Raw genomic sequence first — 16,918 nt, 5'->3', positions numbered from 1 at the left:
TAAACAATTAGTCAATACAATCAAGTACAAAACTCAGTTGGGTCAAAAGAAACTAAAACTTCTATATGGATTAAAATTCCTGGGACATCAATTTTCTGCGAATTTCTAGCTCTGCCACAAAAAAGTTAGCAACCTTGCATGTAATAAAAGAATCTTTATCTGCCAGTAGGTACTGGGCATAGAAGGATATATCTCTACCTTGAAATTTCTGAATAAGGGGCAAGATAAAACGACCTCTTGGGGCATCATAAAATCTACGTTCCAATAGGACATGCTCGACAGTCTCAATGGCTCCCGAATCACAGGGGCAGAAACGTTCTGAAAAGGGGATTTTTCTATACCTGCCCTCTAAGAGAGCAGAGGGTAATACGTTTAATTTAGCCAGAGTGAATGCCCTTCTGAGTTTCGGCATATATAGATGGAGTAAATGTTGAGCCATGGTGAACGGTTTCGGGTACAGATTAGAGACAAGCCGGTGTCCAGAAAGAGACACAAGGGACTGATAGTCTACATCTAAAATTCTCTGTCTAATAGTGTCCAGAGCTTTCATATAGCCCAGTGCCAAAATACTTGATGGAGAAAATCCCAGTAACGCAAGATGAATAGTAAGGGATTTCCTCCAATTTGATTGGAAGTTGTCTACTAGTACCAGGGGGGAGATACCTATTGGTTCAAAATTTAGCTTCAGCCAGTATTTGTATTTGAGGATCCATATACGTGACTCAATAGTGGGCATACCTGTAACAAAACGAAGTTTAATGTTCGAAACACGGGGGGGGGGTACCTAATATACTTCTCAGAAATTTAGACTGAATTTTCTCAAAAGAGGAAAAGGTTCTATAGGTGCTTACTTGAGCCCCATAGAGCAATTTTGTGATAACCTTAGCAGAAAAGACCCTGACAGCTGAAGGAATATATTGACCTCCGTTTGAACAAAAAAAGGATAGCAGGGCCTTGGAAGTTCTAGCTGCTGTCGCACAGGCACTCAACTCCTGCAAGTGCCAATGGCCGGAGGAATGAAGAGAGATTCCTAGATATCTATAAGTTGAGACTTGCTCAATAGGGGAATTGTTTATCATCCAGTGATATTTTAACCTCCTTCGAGAAAACACTACTATCTTGGATTTACTATAGTTAATCTCTAGTTGGTCTTTCGAACAATGGGAAAGAGCTCTTAACAGGCAGCGAAGACCCACACGGGTGAGAGACAGTAGAATTGCATCATCCGCGTACAATAGATTCGACACCGGTCTGTTAGCTAAGGAGGGGTGGTGGGAAGAGCAATGCGACAGGGTTGAAATTAAGGAGTTAATATACAGATTGAAAAGGGTGGGAGCCAAAATACAACCTTGTTTGACTCCTTTATGTATGGAAATAGAACTAGAGAGTAAACCGGCACGATTACATCTGATCCATATGGAGGTGTCATAGTGAAGAGCACGGATCAGGGCCAGTAGACGTCTATCAATGGAAGTGGCTTCTAGTTTATCCCAAAGGATCTCTCTAGAAATAGAGTCAAAAGCCGCCTTAAAATCTATGAAGGCGGCAAAAAGGGAGCCTCCTGAACGAGCTGTATATACCTGGTGTGGTTCGCACCCCCGCACCCCCGTAGTGACGCAACTGGGGGGCAGCTGATATTTTTATGCATATCTCAAGAACCGGACCACCTAGAAACTTTAGTTTTTAAAAAATTAAAGCTGAGAGTCACCCCCCTCTGATGGTGTCACCTGGTGTGGTCCACACACCCCGCACACCCCTAGTGACGCCACTGATACCTAGTTAACCTAAGTGAGTTCAAATCTCCAGGGCCTGATGAACTGCATCCCAGAGTATTGAAGGAACTTGCTGATGTACTCTCGGAACCTCTTGCCATCATCTTTGAGAAATCCTGGAGAACGGGAGAGGTGCTGGAGGATTGGAGATGGGCAAACGTCATCCCGCTCTTTAAAAAGGGTAAAAAAGAAGATCCGGGGAATTACAGGCCGGTCAGTCTGACTTCAATACCGGGAAAGATATTAGAACAGATAATAAAAGAGTCCATTGGCAACTATCTAGATGACAATGCTGTGAATATTAGGAGCCAGCATGGGTTTGTCAAGAAAAAATCCTGTCAAACTAATCTCATCTCTTTTTTTGATCGGGTCACTAGCTTAGTAGATGGTGGAAATGCTGTAGATGTCATCTATCCAGAGTTCAGCAAAGCGTTTGACAAAGTCCCCCACGACCTTTTGATTAGCAAACTAGTCAAATGCAGACTAGATGGAAATACTGTCAGGTGGATTCACAACTGGTTGGAAAACCGTACTCAAAGAGTGGTTGTCAGTGGCTCTGCTTCGGACTGGAAGGAGGTCTCGAGTGGAGTGCCACAGGGTTCTGTCCTGGGGCCGATACTCTTCAACATTTTTATCAGTGCCTTAGATGATGGGGTGGAGGGAAGCCTTATGAAGTTTGGGGATGATACGAAACTGGGAGGGATAGCTAACACAATGGAAGACAAGAATAAAATCCAAAGGGACCTGGATAGACTAGGAAATTGGGCTGAAATTAATAAAATGAAATTCAATAAAGACAAATGCAAGATTCTGCATTTAGGCCACAAAAACAAAATGCATGGGTACAGGATGGGAAATACCTGGCTTAGCAGTAGTGCGTGTGAGAAGGACCTTGGAATTGTAGTGGATCGCAAGTTGAACATGACCCAGCAGTGTGATGCTGCGGCAAAAAAGGCAAACGCCATTTTGGGCTGCATAAACAGAGCTATAGTTTCCAGGTCGAGGGAAGTAATAGTCCCACTATATTCTGCATTAGTCAGGCCTCATCTGGAATACTGCATTCAGTTCTGGGCGCCTCATTTTAAGAAAGATATAGACAAGTTGGAGCGGGTTCAGAAGAGGGCAATGAGGATGATAGCCGGTATGGAGAACAAGTCTTATGAGGAAAGGTTGAAGGAACTTGGCATGTTCAGTCTGGTGAAGAGAAGGCTGAGGGGTGACATGATTGCACTCTTTAAGTACCTGAAGGGCTGTCACATAGAGGAGGGTACAGATTTGTTCTCTGCTGCCCCAGAGGGTAGGACTAGGTAAAATGGTTTTAAGTTGCAGGAGCGTAGATTCGGATTGGACATTATAAGGAACTTCTTGACAGTAAGGGCAGTTCGGCATTGGAACCGACTGCCTAGGGAGGTGGTGGGATCCCCTTCGCTGGATGTCTTCAAGCAGAGGCTGGACAGCTATCTGCGGGAGATGCTCTAGCTGTGGATTTCCTGCTGTGAGCAAGGGGTTGGACTCGATGGCCTACAAGGCCCCTTCCAACTCTATGATTCTATGATTCTATTCTATGATTCTACCTTCTATTAGTATTTCACAAGATGTAATTCTGATTATTTTTGGTTTCTTCCTTTGTATTTTGGAAAGAATCTTAAAAACAACCACCACAACGGAAGAGGACTGGTTATATGTGTTAGCCGAGCAGCAAAAACAGCAGATGTGTTGAGCTCTGTGTGTGAATATTTATGTGAAGTAGCAGACCTTTTCCTGGATAAAGTCACACTGAGACTTAAGAAAACAAGAAAGGATTTTTATTGTTGGACGTGCATGCTCGATGGGAACATGTTCTACCTCTAACTAACTAGCTACCATTGAGGTGTAAGACTTCATGCTGTGGGAGAGGGAGACTAGATGAATATGTCTTCTGTTGGCATTCAGAAGGCAGCTGGACAGCCACCGGTCCGGGATGCTTTAATTTGGATTCTTACATTCAGCAGGGGGGTGGACTGGATGGCCTTTTAGGCCCCTTCCAACTCTATGGTTCTAAGGATACTTGGTGGGAAAGGGGGCAGAATAACAAGGTTTGCAACAGGACAGAAGTGGATCTCTCTCCAGAAGAGTGGTGAGGCAGGGTCCCCGCCAGGATGGGCAAAAAACCTCCCAGTCAGTGGAGGCAGGGGGCTTCATGTCAGTGGGGCAGTGGAATCCACTCCGGGTTTTCCAAGGAGCTGTTCAAGGAGCTGAACCCTCTGCTGCTCCCAGCTTTCTAAGCGGCATCTCAGTTGATGCTTCCTGCGATCCCTGCAGCTCGCATCTGACCTCTGCTGAGACAGACAGCTGATCCCTCTGCAGAGGGAGGAGAAAATGACTGGGTGGCGGGTGGAGGTGAGAGGAGATCCCGGTCTTTGATGGTGCAGGTGGAAAGGGGGAGCATTGCAGCTGGGATCAGATGGAGGAACTTAAGGCAGCAAAAGTCACCATTGTCCCCGTGGCTTCCCTAATGGCCGCCTGGGCTTAACCTCAAAGTGGCAAGTCCTTCACATGCATTACATAAATTCTGGGGGCTCCTGCACTTTGTCAAATCTGACCAAAGTACCTGAACATATCATTCCAAGGGGGTTCCCTCTTTCATGAAACCCTCAATTCAAGATGGTTCTGTAGCAAAGAATTTGTCGGAATTTCTCCATTGAGATGCGTAGCAGAGTTGCGTAGCGCTGCGGAACGGTGAGTATTGAGCGAGCTTAGTGTGTGTGTGTTTGAATCTTTGCTAAGATTCTACCTTCCCTGCAAATTAGTCAGAGACTTTAAGCTTTAAAATAAGAAACAACTACTTCATTCTGGAAGTACATGCTTGATCGGAAAGAGTTCTATATCTAGCTTAACTGGCTAGGCTAGAGCTACGAGCACTGGTCCCAGTACTCGCCCTCATCCTGGTTGAGAGGAGAGACAAAGAGAAGATGTCTGCTCCCCTCTCGAGAGAAAAAGAAACAACAGAGAAAGGTGGGAAGGAACTGGGATCAAACATCCTGTTGCTTATCAGTCTAGCAGGAAGGGAAGAGAAGGCAGGATCAAAAGGATAGGTATGGCCTCATAGGTATGGCCTCAACCAGCAAGAGGTCTAGCTCTCTCTAGCTACCCTTATTAACCCCGTGCAGCCTCAACCCACCAAGCTGGAGTTGAACCTAAACATTCCAATAGAATTGTGGAATATACATGCCCCTCATGTCATGAGCAAATGTGCACCCTCTTTTGCAGATAGATGCCTGACAAATACAACATCAAACAGGGGAAGCTTTCCCCATAATCTTAGTTCTGGACTAGAAAAGGCTTGCTCTGTTTAATATCTGCCTGCCACTCAGCTGTTAAAGGCATGAGAGCCCTGCTCTCCTTCAGCGCCAACCGGAACCCATGCCAAGAACTCCAATTCTGCTTTCAGGCTACCATCTTCAAGCACACTTAGGAAGCAGCAGAATTCGACTCTCTCATGTCTTTATTGCGCATTTGTTCTGATTTCTTTATGGGCTGGTAATGCGACCACTCCTTTTTTTTTTTTTTACAATAATTTTTATTCAAATTTTCATAAAACATAGAAAACAAAATCATAAAACATTCAAAGACAAAAAACAAAACAAAACAAAAATGATTAAACAAAACAAAATAAAATGTTGACTTCCCATTTGTCACATATCAAATCAGTTATAGGTCTACAATATATAACAATCCTGTCTCTTAAATCATATTATAAAATCACTTTCCTCCAGTAGTTATCTTAATTAATCATCAATTCTCATAAACATTACTTTATTCTTTCCACAAAAAGTCAAAGAGAGGTTTCAATTCTTTAAGAAATATATCTATCAATTTTTCTCCAAATAAACATGTCAATTAATCCATCTCGTTAATAATTATAATAATCTTATTGTCATAACCATAGTCCAAATAAACATTTCGATTAATCCATCTCATCAGAATCTGTTAGATCCAATAATTTCAATAGCCATTATTCCATTATCCCTATTAGTTCCATCTTCCATCTTCAATAGTCCTGTTAAGTCCAGTAATTTCAGTGTCCAATCTTCCATTATCAGTATTCCATAATAATCTTGCTGTTGTAGCCATAGTCATATAATAAGAGTCTGATGGGAATTTCCTCTATCCCAAATATTTTCTTGCCATCCATTCTGAATAAGTTGCTGAAATACTGTTGTAAAGTCATATCTGTGTTCTTCTTTTTTACAAAATGCACTGGCTCATCTCTTAAGAGTTTTTCCATTGTCACATGGCTGCAGTTAATTCCATAGATTTTCTCTATATCAAGCTCCATCACATCATTCCAGTCCAGAAGATTATCCAAGCCATTGATAACTTTATCTCTAATATCTTCATTAATTTCTTCAGAGATAACGTTAAATTCCAAACAATAGATTTTATTTCTAAAATCCATAAACTCCAGATCTTTTTCCAATTCCACATTTGTTCCAATCTCCAGGGCTTGTATCTTCCCTTTATTTTTTCTTTTCTCATCTCTGATCTCATTCTCCTCTCTCACAGGGTCCCCTATTTCTTTAAACTCCTGCGTCATTTTGCTCAGTTCAATTTTCAGCTCCTTACTACCCTGTCGCAGGGTTTGTTTCGTTATCTCAATCTCATCCATTATTTTCTGAAACATAGTTACTTCCAGATTCTCAGCCACTTTCTTGATTGCCATTTTTAAAACCACGAAAACAAAGCAAAACAAAAATAAAGAAAAACCACTTCTTATTTCAGCAACAATTGGGTTAATATTCCAGGCTTGATGACATCACAGTATAAACAGAGCAGCCTGCCTTATCTCTCTATGTTCAAGAATGCAAAACAAATTTAGTTCCCAGCATCAAAACAGTTAGTGGCGTCGTGAAGAAGCAGATTCGTCAAAATAAAATAGACCAAAAAGAGAATAGTCCCAGACAATATAATATTCCTTGGAACAGAAATCAGGAATAGAAATCCCTCTTCTGTGTATATCTTTAGAATGCACTTCCAGGACAGCTTTTTGCGACAGAAACAGAGATAAGCTGTTAATTTCGTGGATAACAGAGAATAGTTATAGCTCACCCAGAAGCTGTCCAAAGCCGATCAATCTGACAAATCTCCTTTGGCTGCAACAATTTAAACCAAGTAAAAAAAATAATAGAAAGAAGGGTGCTTGCCTGTTAGTCCGTTCTCTCTTTAAAGAAAAGATAAACGTATCGCTTAAGCAGATAGAGCTTGTTCGAAAGTCCGTCCGGCATTGTTGGCTGGACCTTATCTCATAAATTAATGAAATCCAGTCCTCCCAACAAAAACAGGCTTTTGAGGTTGATCTCTACGTTTCTCCCTGCCCGGGAGAAATTTCATCAGTCAAAAAAAAAATGTTCTGACTGATTTATATCTGAATAAGCTTCTTTTGAGTCGGGAGCCCGTCCCAAAAGCAGGCACAAGCGAAGTCACCCTTCCCGGAAGTGGTAATGCGACCACTCCTGATCTGCTTGCAGGATGTTCACAGGTCTTAGTAGTGCACTGTAACACGAGAGTGCCAGAAGGAAGGCATTACCATCTCCCCTCGCTCTCCGCTGGAAGCAGCCGAGGAGCTTCAGCCACTTTGCTCTTTAAGGGTTAACAAACGACCACGGAGCTGAAGGAAAGAGAAAACTACACGTTTATTTTATCCAGGAAGCGGCTTTCATGATGGTGCTTGTTGGAATTAAGCAAGGAAACTAAGTAAAGTTTTTTGACCAGCCTTCTGGTCCCTGCACAGAGAAATCTAACAGGTAAAGGAAAGGAGCGTGTAGGCTACCCTAAGCTGTTCCCTCGAAGTCTTTTTAAAAATATGTGTATGGCATTTTGATTTTTAGTATGGAGAAGGGTCACCGGCCAGAAAGGGGCTTCCCCCTCCCCTCTCGCTCCCCCTCACGTTTTCTAGCAACTGGGGTTCAGAGATGCCTCTGATCATGCAGGAAGTGCACTCAGCCATCTTGACCGGCAGCTTTGCCTCCATGAATTTCTCCATTCCCTTTTAAAATCTGTTTTGTACACCGCCCAGAGAGCTACCACCTATGGGCGGTCTAAAAACGAAACAAATACAAAAATAAATAAAAAAAATCATCTCGGTTGGTAGCCATCAGCAAATCTTGTGGCAGGGAATTTCATACTTTACATAGTGCCTGTCATAAAAATGGTGTACCGCACAAGGCTCGGGGCTCCGGAGTGCAGCCTGATTGCTCCCCAGCCCTTTAAGAAGCCTCTTTCGGCTGGGAGCTCCAGGAGAGCGAAGTGCAAGCGAGGACTGACCACCTCCCCGCGCTCTCCCTGCGAAGCAGCCGAGGAGCTTCAGCCACTTTAAGGGTTAACGAAGGACCGCGGAGCGGAAGGGAAGAGCGCAAAGGAGGGACGTCCCTTGCCTGCCCCGCCTCTCGGCGAGACATGCAGGCTGGAATCATGGAGCCCTCTTCTCGCGCAGCGATGCTGGCGAGCGGAGTTGCAAGGGGGGAGCCTGGAAACAAAGGTAGGCAATGGGGCGGAGGGGAAGGGTGGGAGGGGGCGAGAACCCCCCTGAAGCGCCCCCTCCCAGCAGACCCTCCAGATCGGAGGCTGCAGCTCTGCCCTGTCCCGTCTGCCTCTCCCCTGGGCTGGGCTGGCTCTAGTGGGCCGGATCGAAGCATCCTTAATTTCTCTGCCACTTCCACCTCTACAATGCTATTTTTGTGTTCAGGCAACCAGAACTGAAGACAGTATTCCAAGTAGGGCTCCGAAACAAAATTAAGGTACAGACATAGAATGTGTTATTATAAAATAATATCAAAAATTTAATATATATATAAACAATCAATATAAAATCTTTATGTATACTCATATAGTAATAAAAAGATGCCCCAAAATATGTAAAAATATCAGTGCCCAAACACAATAAAATACAGAATATATCATATAATCAAGGCAATATCAATGTGGAAATCAAGGGCAACTTGTAATTAGTGGCCGATGTACATAAATCAATCCCCGTAGAATGCACAATGTATACCATAGCCAGACGCGTTTCAACAATTAGTCTTCTTCAGTGGCTTTCCTGGTGAGTATAGACATTTCTTTCTGTCAATCAGTTATAAAGAATATATTGAGAATTTTGCCAATGTATTCCAAGTAGGATCACATCTTAAATGTGCATAATGTCTTTATGATACTGGCAGTTTTATTTTCAATCTGCGTCTTAATAATCCCTCACATGGAATTCACCAATTTCATAGCTGTAACATCAGTATTTTAATTTAGGCATCCTCTATGACTGCTATGACCAGAAAGGGGCTTCCCGCCTCTCCACACTCTCCATGCGAAGCAGTGGAGGAGCTTCAGCCACTTTGCTCCTTAAGGGTTAACAAAGGACAACGGAGCCGAAGGAAAGAGCTCAAAGAATTTCATAGCTATAACATCAGCATCTTAACTGGGGCATCCGCTATGACCTCAAGGTCTCTCTGCTGTCAGTCACCACCAGTTCAGTTTGGATTTTTCACTTCTGTGCATCCCTTTACACTTGCTTACATTTAATTGCATTTGCTCTTCAATACCGAAGCCTGCTTGGAGAGTTCCTTTTGGATTTCCTCACAATCCTTCTTTATTTTAATCACCCTGAACTTGATATCAACAGTAAACTTGGTTACCTCCCTTCTCACCCCAAATCCATGTCATTTAGAAACAAGTTTAAAAGCACAGGTCCTAATCGTTTTGATTGGTGGGGTGGCACTTCTTACACCCCTCCATTGGGAGAACTATAAATTTATTACAACTTTCTCCTTCCTGATCTTTAAACACTTACTGATGCATGAGAGCACATTTCCTCGTATCCCATGATTGCTATATTTCACTCCATGTTTAGTAATTCTGTCTTTAATAATATTTTCCACTACTTTTCTTGGAACAGCTAATAGGCCTCTGATTTCCCGGATATCTTCTGTGTCCTTTTGGCTTTCAAATTGTAATGCATTTGCCAGTCCATATGGTGGTAAGCCTTTGAGAGAAGGTAATTATTTTTTGGTAGAAAGTCAGCAATGTCACATTTGGGTTCTTTTAAGACCTCTCAGGTAGATGCCATCTGGACTTGAGGTGATTTCTAAACACTAAAGGAAAATATCCCGCTTGTCGCATCTCTCTCCTGAGAGCGTGAGTGGAGGGCAGATTATGTCCACACCTTGCCTGGGAGTATGAATGAGGAAGGCAATGGTTTTCTTCTTCCAGGGACTGGTGACCTTTGAGGAAGGGTCCTTGCACTTCACCCAGGAGGAACGGGCTCAGCTGGATCCAGCCTAGAGAGCTCTTAACAAGGAGATCATGCAGGAGATTCAGGAGATGGCGATTTACGCTGTTAGAATTGGGACAGGTTAAGGATAGCCTTACTCCCTTCCTGGCACGCCTGCTTCACAAATCTGACCCACTATGCATTTCAGATTATCCGGTAGAGCTGCCATCACTTCCTACACCACCTTTTCCCAGACAGGAGGACTCTGGGATGCCAATTTAGTACTGATAACTCTGGGATCCTAGGACAGCACACCCTGTGCTTCCCAGCCAGAGCCCTCTTTAACTTACTGCAAGGCCTAAAACCAACACTCGCCCTCTATTGCTGCCACCAGTCTGAAGAGTCAGCTTTGCTTTAGCACCTCAAAATCCTTCTACTTGGTAGTGGGGAACCCACGTTTTAGCTCAAATATCTACCTGATCCTAAGTCAGATATTGGTCCTGTCAGGTGTAAAGCTGTTTGGCTGGTCCACTGCAGGCTTTTTCCTGTTGGTGGATGAGGCACAAAGGCTGCATATCACAGGCCACCTTTTAAGGATATTTCCTCCCACAGAGGTTTCCGGGGCACTGGGCTCTCTTGGATCAATTCACGCTGAACTCACTTAGTGCAGGTGTGTGTGTGTTATGTGCCTTATAGTAGATTACCAGTTATGGCGACCCCATGAATCAGCGCCCTCCAACAGCATCTGTCATGAACCACCCTGTTCAGTTCTTGTAAGTTCAGGTCTGTGGCTTCCTTTATGGAATCAATCCATCTCTTGTCTGGCCTTCCTCTTTTTCTACTCCCTTCTGTTTTTCCCAACTTTCTTGTCTTTTCAAGTGACTCATGTCTTCTCATTACGTGTCCAAACTGTCATGAAAACCGGAATTCAAGATGGTTGTGTAGCAAAGAATTGTGGGGGTTCCTTTGTTAATGTGGGATCTTAACAGGTTAACATTTGGCTTCTGTATTAGAGCTGTGAGTTGGCAGTTTTATTTCCCAGCTGTGGGTAATCAGAGGCCCATCCTAACACCCCCTTATCAGGAGAAGTTGGGCTCCATCAAGGTTGTAAAGTCTGGGGAGTTTTAGGGCGGATGTTCCATTTGGCCACTGATTGGTGAGCCCTTATTCCATGAAGAAATTTCCTGATTGGTTAATTGGATCCGGCCTGTTGCTAGGCAGTTTGCCGTAAGTATGGGGTTCAAACCTTGGCTTGCGTTCCTCTCCTGGGTCCCATCATGCCTACTTGATGTTGCCTCCTGAGCTTCCATTTTGCATCAAGTCTCCTGCCTGTTCCTCTCTCTGAGGAGAGGGGGCTGTGCAACTGTCTACCTGTGTGTAAGTAGAGACTAGGCTAGATAGCTTTCTTGTTTTTCTGTTGAGACTAAACTCCCTATGTTTTACCTTGCCCCTTTTGGGTGTGGATATTGACTATTTTGCTGCTGTAACTGTGCACCTCTTTTACTCTTTCATAAAGTTATTTCTATTTACCAGTGTGTGTTCATTCAGGAGAGGGTTGGCTCTGAACCGGTACATTGGCCACTGACCACAACCACTGTGTGAATTGGGCATTTTGCCTAAAGGCTTCAGAGCAAGGAGTGTCTGGCTCTTGCTTCTCATAATCTTTGGCAGTTTTCTGGTCTCTGAGTTTCCCCTTGGCAGAGAAGGATATTTTGCCAGAGTCAATTGCCCTGGGTGGGGAATTCGCTTCTGGGACGATGGAGGGTGTCCTGGGACGGCCCCCCTCCATCACACAAAGTATGATAACCTCAGTTTCATCATTTTAGCTTCTAGTGATAGTTCTGGTTTAATTTGTTCTAACACCCAATTATTTGTCTTTTTCATGGTCCATGGTACCCGCAAAGCTCTACCCCAACACCACATTTCAAATTTATTTATTTATTTATTTATTGCACTTGTATACTGCCCCATAGCCAAACTTCTCTGGGTGGTTTACAGCAATCAAAAACATTAAAACAAATACACATTTTAAAAACATATTTTAAAAGCAATTTAAAACACAATTTTAAAATTCAAAACAATATAAAAAAAATTAAAAACACATGCTAAAATGCCTGGGAGAAGAGGAAAGGCTTGACCTGGCGCCAAAAAAATAACAGTGTTGGCACCAGGTGCACCTCATCAAAAAGATCATTCCATAATTTGGAGACCACCACTGAGAAGGCCCTCTCCCTTGTTGCCAGACTCCCAGCTTTCCTCACAGTAGGCACCCGGAGGAGGGCCTTGGATGTTGAGCATAGTGTATGGGTGGGCTCGTGTCGGGAGAGGTGTTCCATCAGGTATTGTGGTCCCAAGCCGTGTTAGGCTTTATAGGTCAAAACCAGCACCTTGAATCGAGCTCGGAAACATACAGCAAGAGGGCCAGAATTGGTTTTATATGTTCGGACCGTCTGGTCCCTGTTACCCATCTGGTTGCTGGATTTTGCACAAGCTGCAGTTTCCGAACCATCTTCAAAGGCAGCCCCACATAGAGTGCATTGCAGTAATCTAATTTGGAGGTTACCAGAGCATGGACAACTGATTATCCCTGTCCAGATAGGGACGTAGTTGGGCCACCAACCAAAGTTGGTAGAAAGCACTCCGTGCCACTGAGGCTACCTGAGCCTCAAGTGACAGAGATGGTTCTAGGAGAAACCCCAAGCTACGAGCCTGCTCCTTCAGGGGGAGTGCAACACCATCCAGGACAGGTTGGACATCCACCATCCGGTCAGAAGAACCACCCACTAGCAGCATCTCAGTCTTATCTGGATTGAGCCTCAGTTTATTAGCCCTCATCCAGTCCATTGTCGCAGCCAATTGATTGGTTTTGATTGATTGATTGCCCAACTTTCACATCCATACATAGAGATGGGGAATACCATGGTCTGAAAGATCTTGACTTTGGTGTTTAGTAAAGGATCTTTGCATTTGAGGATCTTTTCTTATAGCTACCCTCTCCAGTCCAAGATTTCTGATTTCTTGACGATTGTCTCCAGTTTGGTTAATGACTGCGCCAAGGTATTGATAATGCTTGACAAGTTCAGTGTTCTCGTTGCCAACTTTAAAGTTACATAATCTTCTGTTGTCAATACTTTAGTCTTCTTGACGTTCAGCTGTAGTCCTGCTTTTGTGCTTTTTTCTTTGACTTTCATCAGCATTCTTTTCAAATCATTACTGATTTCTGCTAGTAGTATGGTGTCGTCTGCATATCTTCAATTATTGATATTTGTCCCTCCAGATATCACACTTGCTTCATCTTGGTCCAATCCAGCTTTCTATATGATACATTCTGCATATAGATTAAACAAATAGAGTGATAAAATACACTCCTGTCTCACACCCTTTCCGATGGGGAACCAATTTCTGCGTTCTGTCCTTGCAGTAGCCTCTTGTTCAGAGTATAGGTTTTGTGCATCAGGACAATCAGATGCTGTGGCACCCCCATTTCTTTTAAAGCATTCTATAGTTTTTCATAATCTACACAGTCAAAGGTTTTGCTGTAATCTATAAAGCACAGGATTATTTCCTTCTGAAATTCCTTGGTCTGTTCCATTATCCAACTTATGTTTCTGATACGACTTGTGGTACCTCTTCCCTTTCTAAAACCAGCTTGGACATCTGGCACGTCTTGTTCCATATATGGTAAGAGCCTTTACTTTACTTGCATGGGATATTAAGGCAATAGTTCAAAAATTACTGCATTCCCGGGGATCCCTTTTTCTTTTCCACATTTGTTGACAAGGTTTTGTCAAAATATGGACATATTCAGTCTCAGTTGCTAGTAGCATCTCTTGGGATGTCATCTGTTCATGGGGATTGTTTCTTCCAAGTATTTTAAGAGCTGCATTTACCTCACATTCTAAAATTTCTGGTTCTTCATCATACAGTCCCTCCATGAATGAATCTGTCATCCCTGCATCTCTTTTATAGAGTTCATAGAATGATAGAATAATAGAATAGTAGAGTTGGAAGGGGCCTCTAAGGCCATCCAGTCCAACCCCCTGCTAAATGCAGGAATCCAAATCAAAGCATTCCTGAAAGATGGCTGTTCAGCTGCCCCTTGAATGCCTCCAGTGTCGTATGGCTGTAACAGAAAGCTTTTCCTGATGTTCAGTCAAAATCTGGCTTCCTGCAACTTGTGCCCATTATTCCGTGTCCTGCACTCTGGGACGACCGAGAAGAGATCCCGCCCCTCCTCTGTGTGACAACATTTCATGTACTTCAAGAGTGCTATCGTATCTCTTCTCAGTCTTCTCTTCTCCAGGCTAAACATGCCCAGTTCCTTCAGTGTCACCTCATAGGGCTTTGCTTCTAGTCCCCTGATCATCCTTGTTGCCCTCCTCTGAACCTGTTCCAGTTTGTCTGCATCCTTCTTGAAGTGGACATAGTATTCAAGATGAGACCTAACCAGTGCTGAATAGAGGGGAACTAATACTTCACGTGATTTGGAAACTATACTTCTGTTAATGCAGCCTAATATAGCATTTGCTTTTTTTGCAGCCACATCGCACAGGCTCATATTCAGCTTGTGATCAACGACAATTCCAAGATCCTTCTCGCATGTCGTGTTGCTGAGCCAAGTATCCCCCACCTTATAACTGTGCATTTGGTTTCTTTTTCCTAAGTGTAGAACTTTGCATTTAGCCCTGTTGAATTTCATTCTGTTGATCTCAACCCAATCCTCCAGCCTATCAAGGTCCCTTTGAATATTTTTTCTTTCTTCCACAGTTCTTCAATGTATTGCTTCCATCTTCCTTTTATCTTGGTCATTCAGCGTGTTTCCCTGTTGATTATTCAACATCCCTACTCTTGGTCTAAATTTCCCTTTAATTTCTTCCTGTACTTCTGTGTAAAATCTCTCAATTTCCTCTTCTTCTGTATTTGCCGTTGGAGCATAGACTTAGATGATGGTTATGTTAATAGGTTTCCCGTTTAATCTCATTGATATCACTCACTCAGACTTGGCATTATAGCTCCTAATTGCTTTTCCTACATCACTTCTCACTATTAGAGCAACCCCGTTTCTTCTTAATTTATCATTTCCTGCATAAAATATTATGTAGTTGCCTGAAAATGGCCCATTCCCATCCATTTTAATTCACTCATGCCCAGTATTGTAATGTTGATGCATTCCATTTCCTGCTTCACAATTTCTAACTTTCCCTGGTTCATGCTTCTCACATTCCATGTTCCTATTGTGTACGTCGCACAACTCTGGACTCTCCTTTCACATCTGTGCACATCAGCCTCTGGGCTTCCTTTCAGTTTTGACCCAGCTGCGTCATTAGTCACAGCGCTACTCGTACTTGTCCTTTGTTCTTCCCCAGTAGCTCGCAGAGTGCCGTCTGACCTGGGGGTCTCATCTTCCAGCACTGTCTTATGTTGCAGGTAATAGGGAGCTAACATTTTGGGAGGGAGGGAGGGGATGCGAGCTGCCATCTGGGAAGTGGAAAGGGCCATGTTCCTGTCAGACAGGATCCATCCTAGGTTTTTAAATTCCAGCTGTGCATAAGTACTGGGCTGTCCACCTTAAATGGAGGAATAAGAGAACAGATTTTTATTACAATTGTCTCTCTGTGTGTCTCTTTTCACAACCTGTTACCAAGCACCTACTGCTCGAATAACTCCGTACAAGGCCTCGAGGTTTGACAGTTAAATTCTGATATCAACAGAGCTCCGAGAAATATGTTTCCAAAGTACAAATCATAATATATCCACAGAATTTATCCACAGCATTTTATCTCCCTTTGCATTTCATCAGGATACATCTTGGGGGTCAAGGTTGAGGGAGAACCATCTGAAGTATCACTGGAAAAAGCTGAGGAACAGATGCAGGAGCAGAAACTGAGGAGTCAAGAAGGAGCAAAGAGACAAGAGGAGAGACAAACTCACACAGGGGACAAACCTTATAAATGCTTGGAGTGTGGAAAGAGCTTCAGTCGGAGTGACCACCTTACTTTGCATCAAAGAACTCACACAGGGGACAAACCTCATAGATGCTTGGAGTGTGGAAAGAGCTTCAGTCAGAGTGGCAACCTTACTTCGCATCAAAGATGTCACACGGGAGAGAAACCTTATAAATGCTTGGAGTGTGGAAAGACCTTCAGGTGCACTAGCCACCTTACATCACATCAAAGATGTCACACAGGGGATAAATCTTATATATGCTTGGTGTGTGGAAAGAGCTTCAGTCAGAGTGGCACCCTTACTTCGCATCACAGAACTCATACAGGAGAGAAACCTTATACATGCTTTGAGTGTGGAAAGAGCTTCAGTCAGAGTACCACCCTTACTTCGCATCGAAGAACTCACACAGGGGACAAACCTTATAAATGCTTTGAGTGTGGAAAGAGCTTCAGGAGTAGTAGCACCCTTGCTTCACATCACAGAAGGCACACAGGGGATAAACCTTATAAATGCTTGGAGTGTGGAAAGAGCTTCAGTCAGAGTAGCACCCTTACTTTGCATCGAAGAACTCACACAGGGGACAAACCTTATAAATGCTTGGAGTGTGGAAAGAGCTTTGGGAGTAGTAACAACCTTACTTTGCATCACAGAAGTCACACAGGGGATAAACCTTATAAATGCTTCGAGTGTGGAAAGAGCTTCAGTCAGAGTAGTTCCCTTACTTTGCATCAAAGAAGTCACACACGGAATAAACCTTATAAATGTCTCGAGTGTGGAAAGAGCTTCAGTCAGAGTAGCAACCTTACTTCGCATCACAGAACTCATACAGGGGACAAACCTTATAAATGCTTTGAGTGTGGAAAGAGCTTCAGTCGGAGTGGCAAACTTACTTTGCATCACAGAACGCATACAGGGAACAAACCTTATGCATGCTTTTAGTGTTGAAAGACCTTTTGTC

General features: G+C 43.4%; 1 protein-coding gene across 2 annotated transcripts; it reads left to right on the top strand.

Annotated features, from left to right (window-relative positions):
- Positions 1–7,211: 7,211 nt before the first annotated feature.
- On the top strand, positions 7,212–16,907 carry LOC133381857 (zinc finger protein ZFP2-like). 2 transcript variants are annotated; one of them, XM_061621415.1, is made up of 2 exons: positions 7,212–7,555; positions 15,815–16,907. In XM_061621415.1, exon 2 carries the CDS (start codon positions 15,883–15,885, stop codon positions 16,897–16,899), a length of 1,017 nt encoding a protein of 338 aa, XP_061477399.1. In that variant the 5' UTR covers positions 7,212–7,555; positions 15,815–15,882; the 3' UTR covers positions 16,900–16,907. The 2 variants fall into 2 exon arrangements, with proteins under 2 accessions (XP_061477399.1, XP_061477398.1); XM_061621414.1 differs by lacking the exon at positions 7,212–7,555 and adding an exon at positions 8,196–8,289.
- The last annotated feature ends 11 nt before the right edge of the window (positions 16,908–16,918 follow it).

Source organism: Rhineura floridana, chromosome 3, assembly GCF_030035675.1.
Source record: "Rhineura floridana isolate rRhiFlo1 chromosome 3, rRhiFlo1.hap2, whole genome shotgun sequence".
NCBI classification, from domain to species: Eukaryota; Metazoa; Chordata; class Lepidosauria; order Squamata; family Rhineuridae; genus Rhineura; species Rhineura floridana.
This window is presented reverse-complemented; position numbering and strand designations above follow the sequence as displayed.

What these genes read in the sequence shown, in the direction of transcription:
- LOC133381857 (XM_061621414.1), top strand. Translation starts at nt 8,208, where the DNA reads ATGCAGGCTGGAATCATGGAGCCCTCTTCTCGCGCAGCGATGCTGGCG. An exon ending in GGGGGAGCCTGGAAACAAAG is followed by an intron (nt 8,290 to 15,814) that starts GTAGGCAATGGG and finishes GCATTTCATCAG; the next exon opens with GATACATCTTGGGGGTCAAG.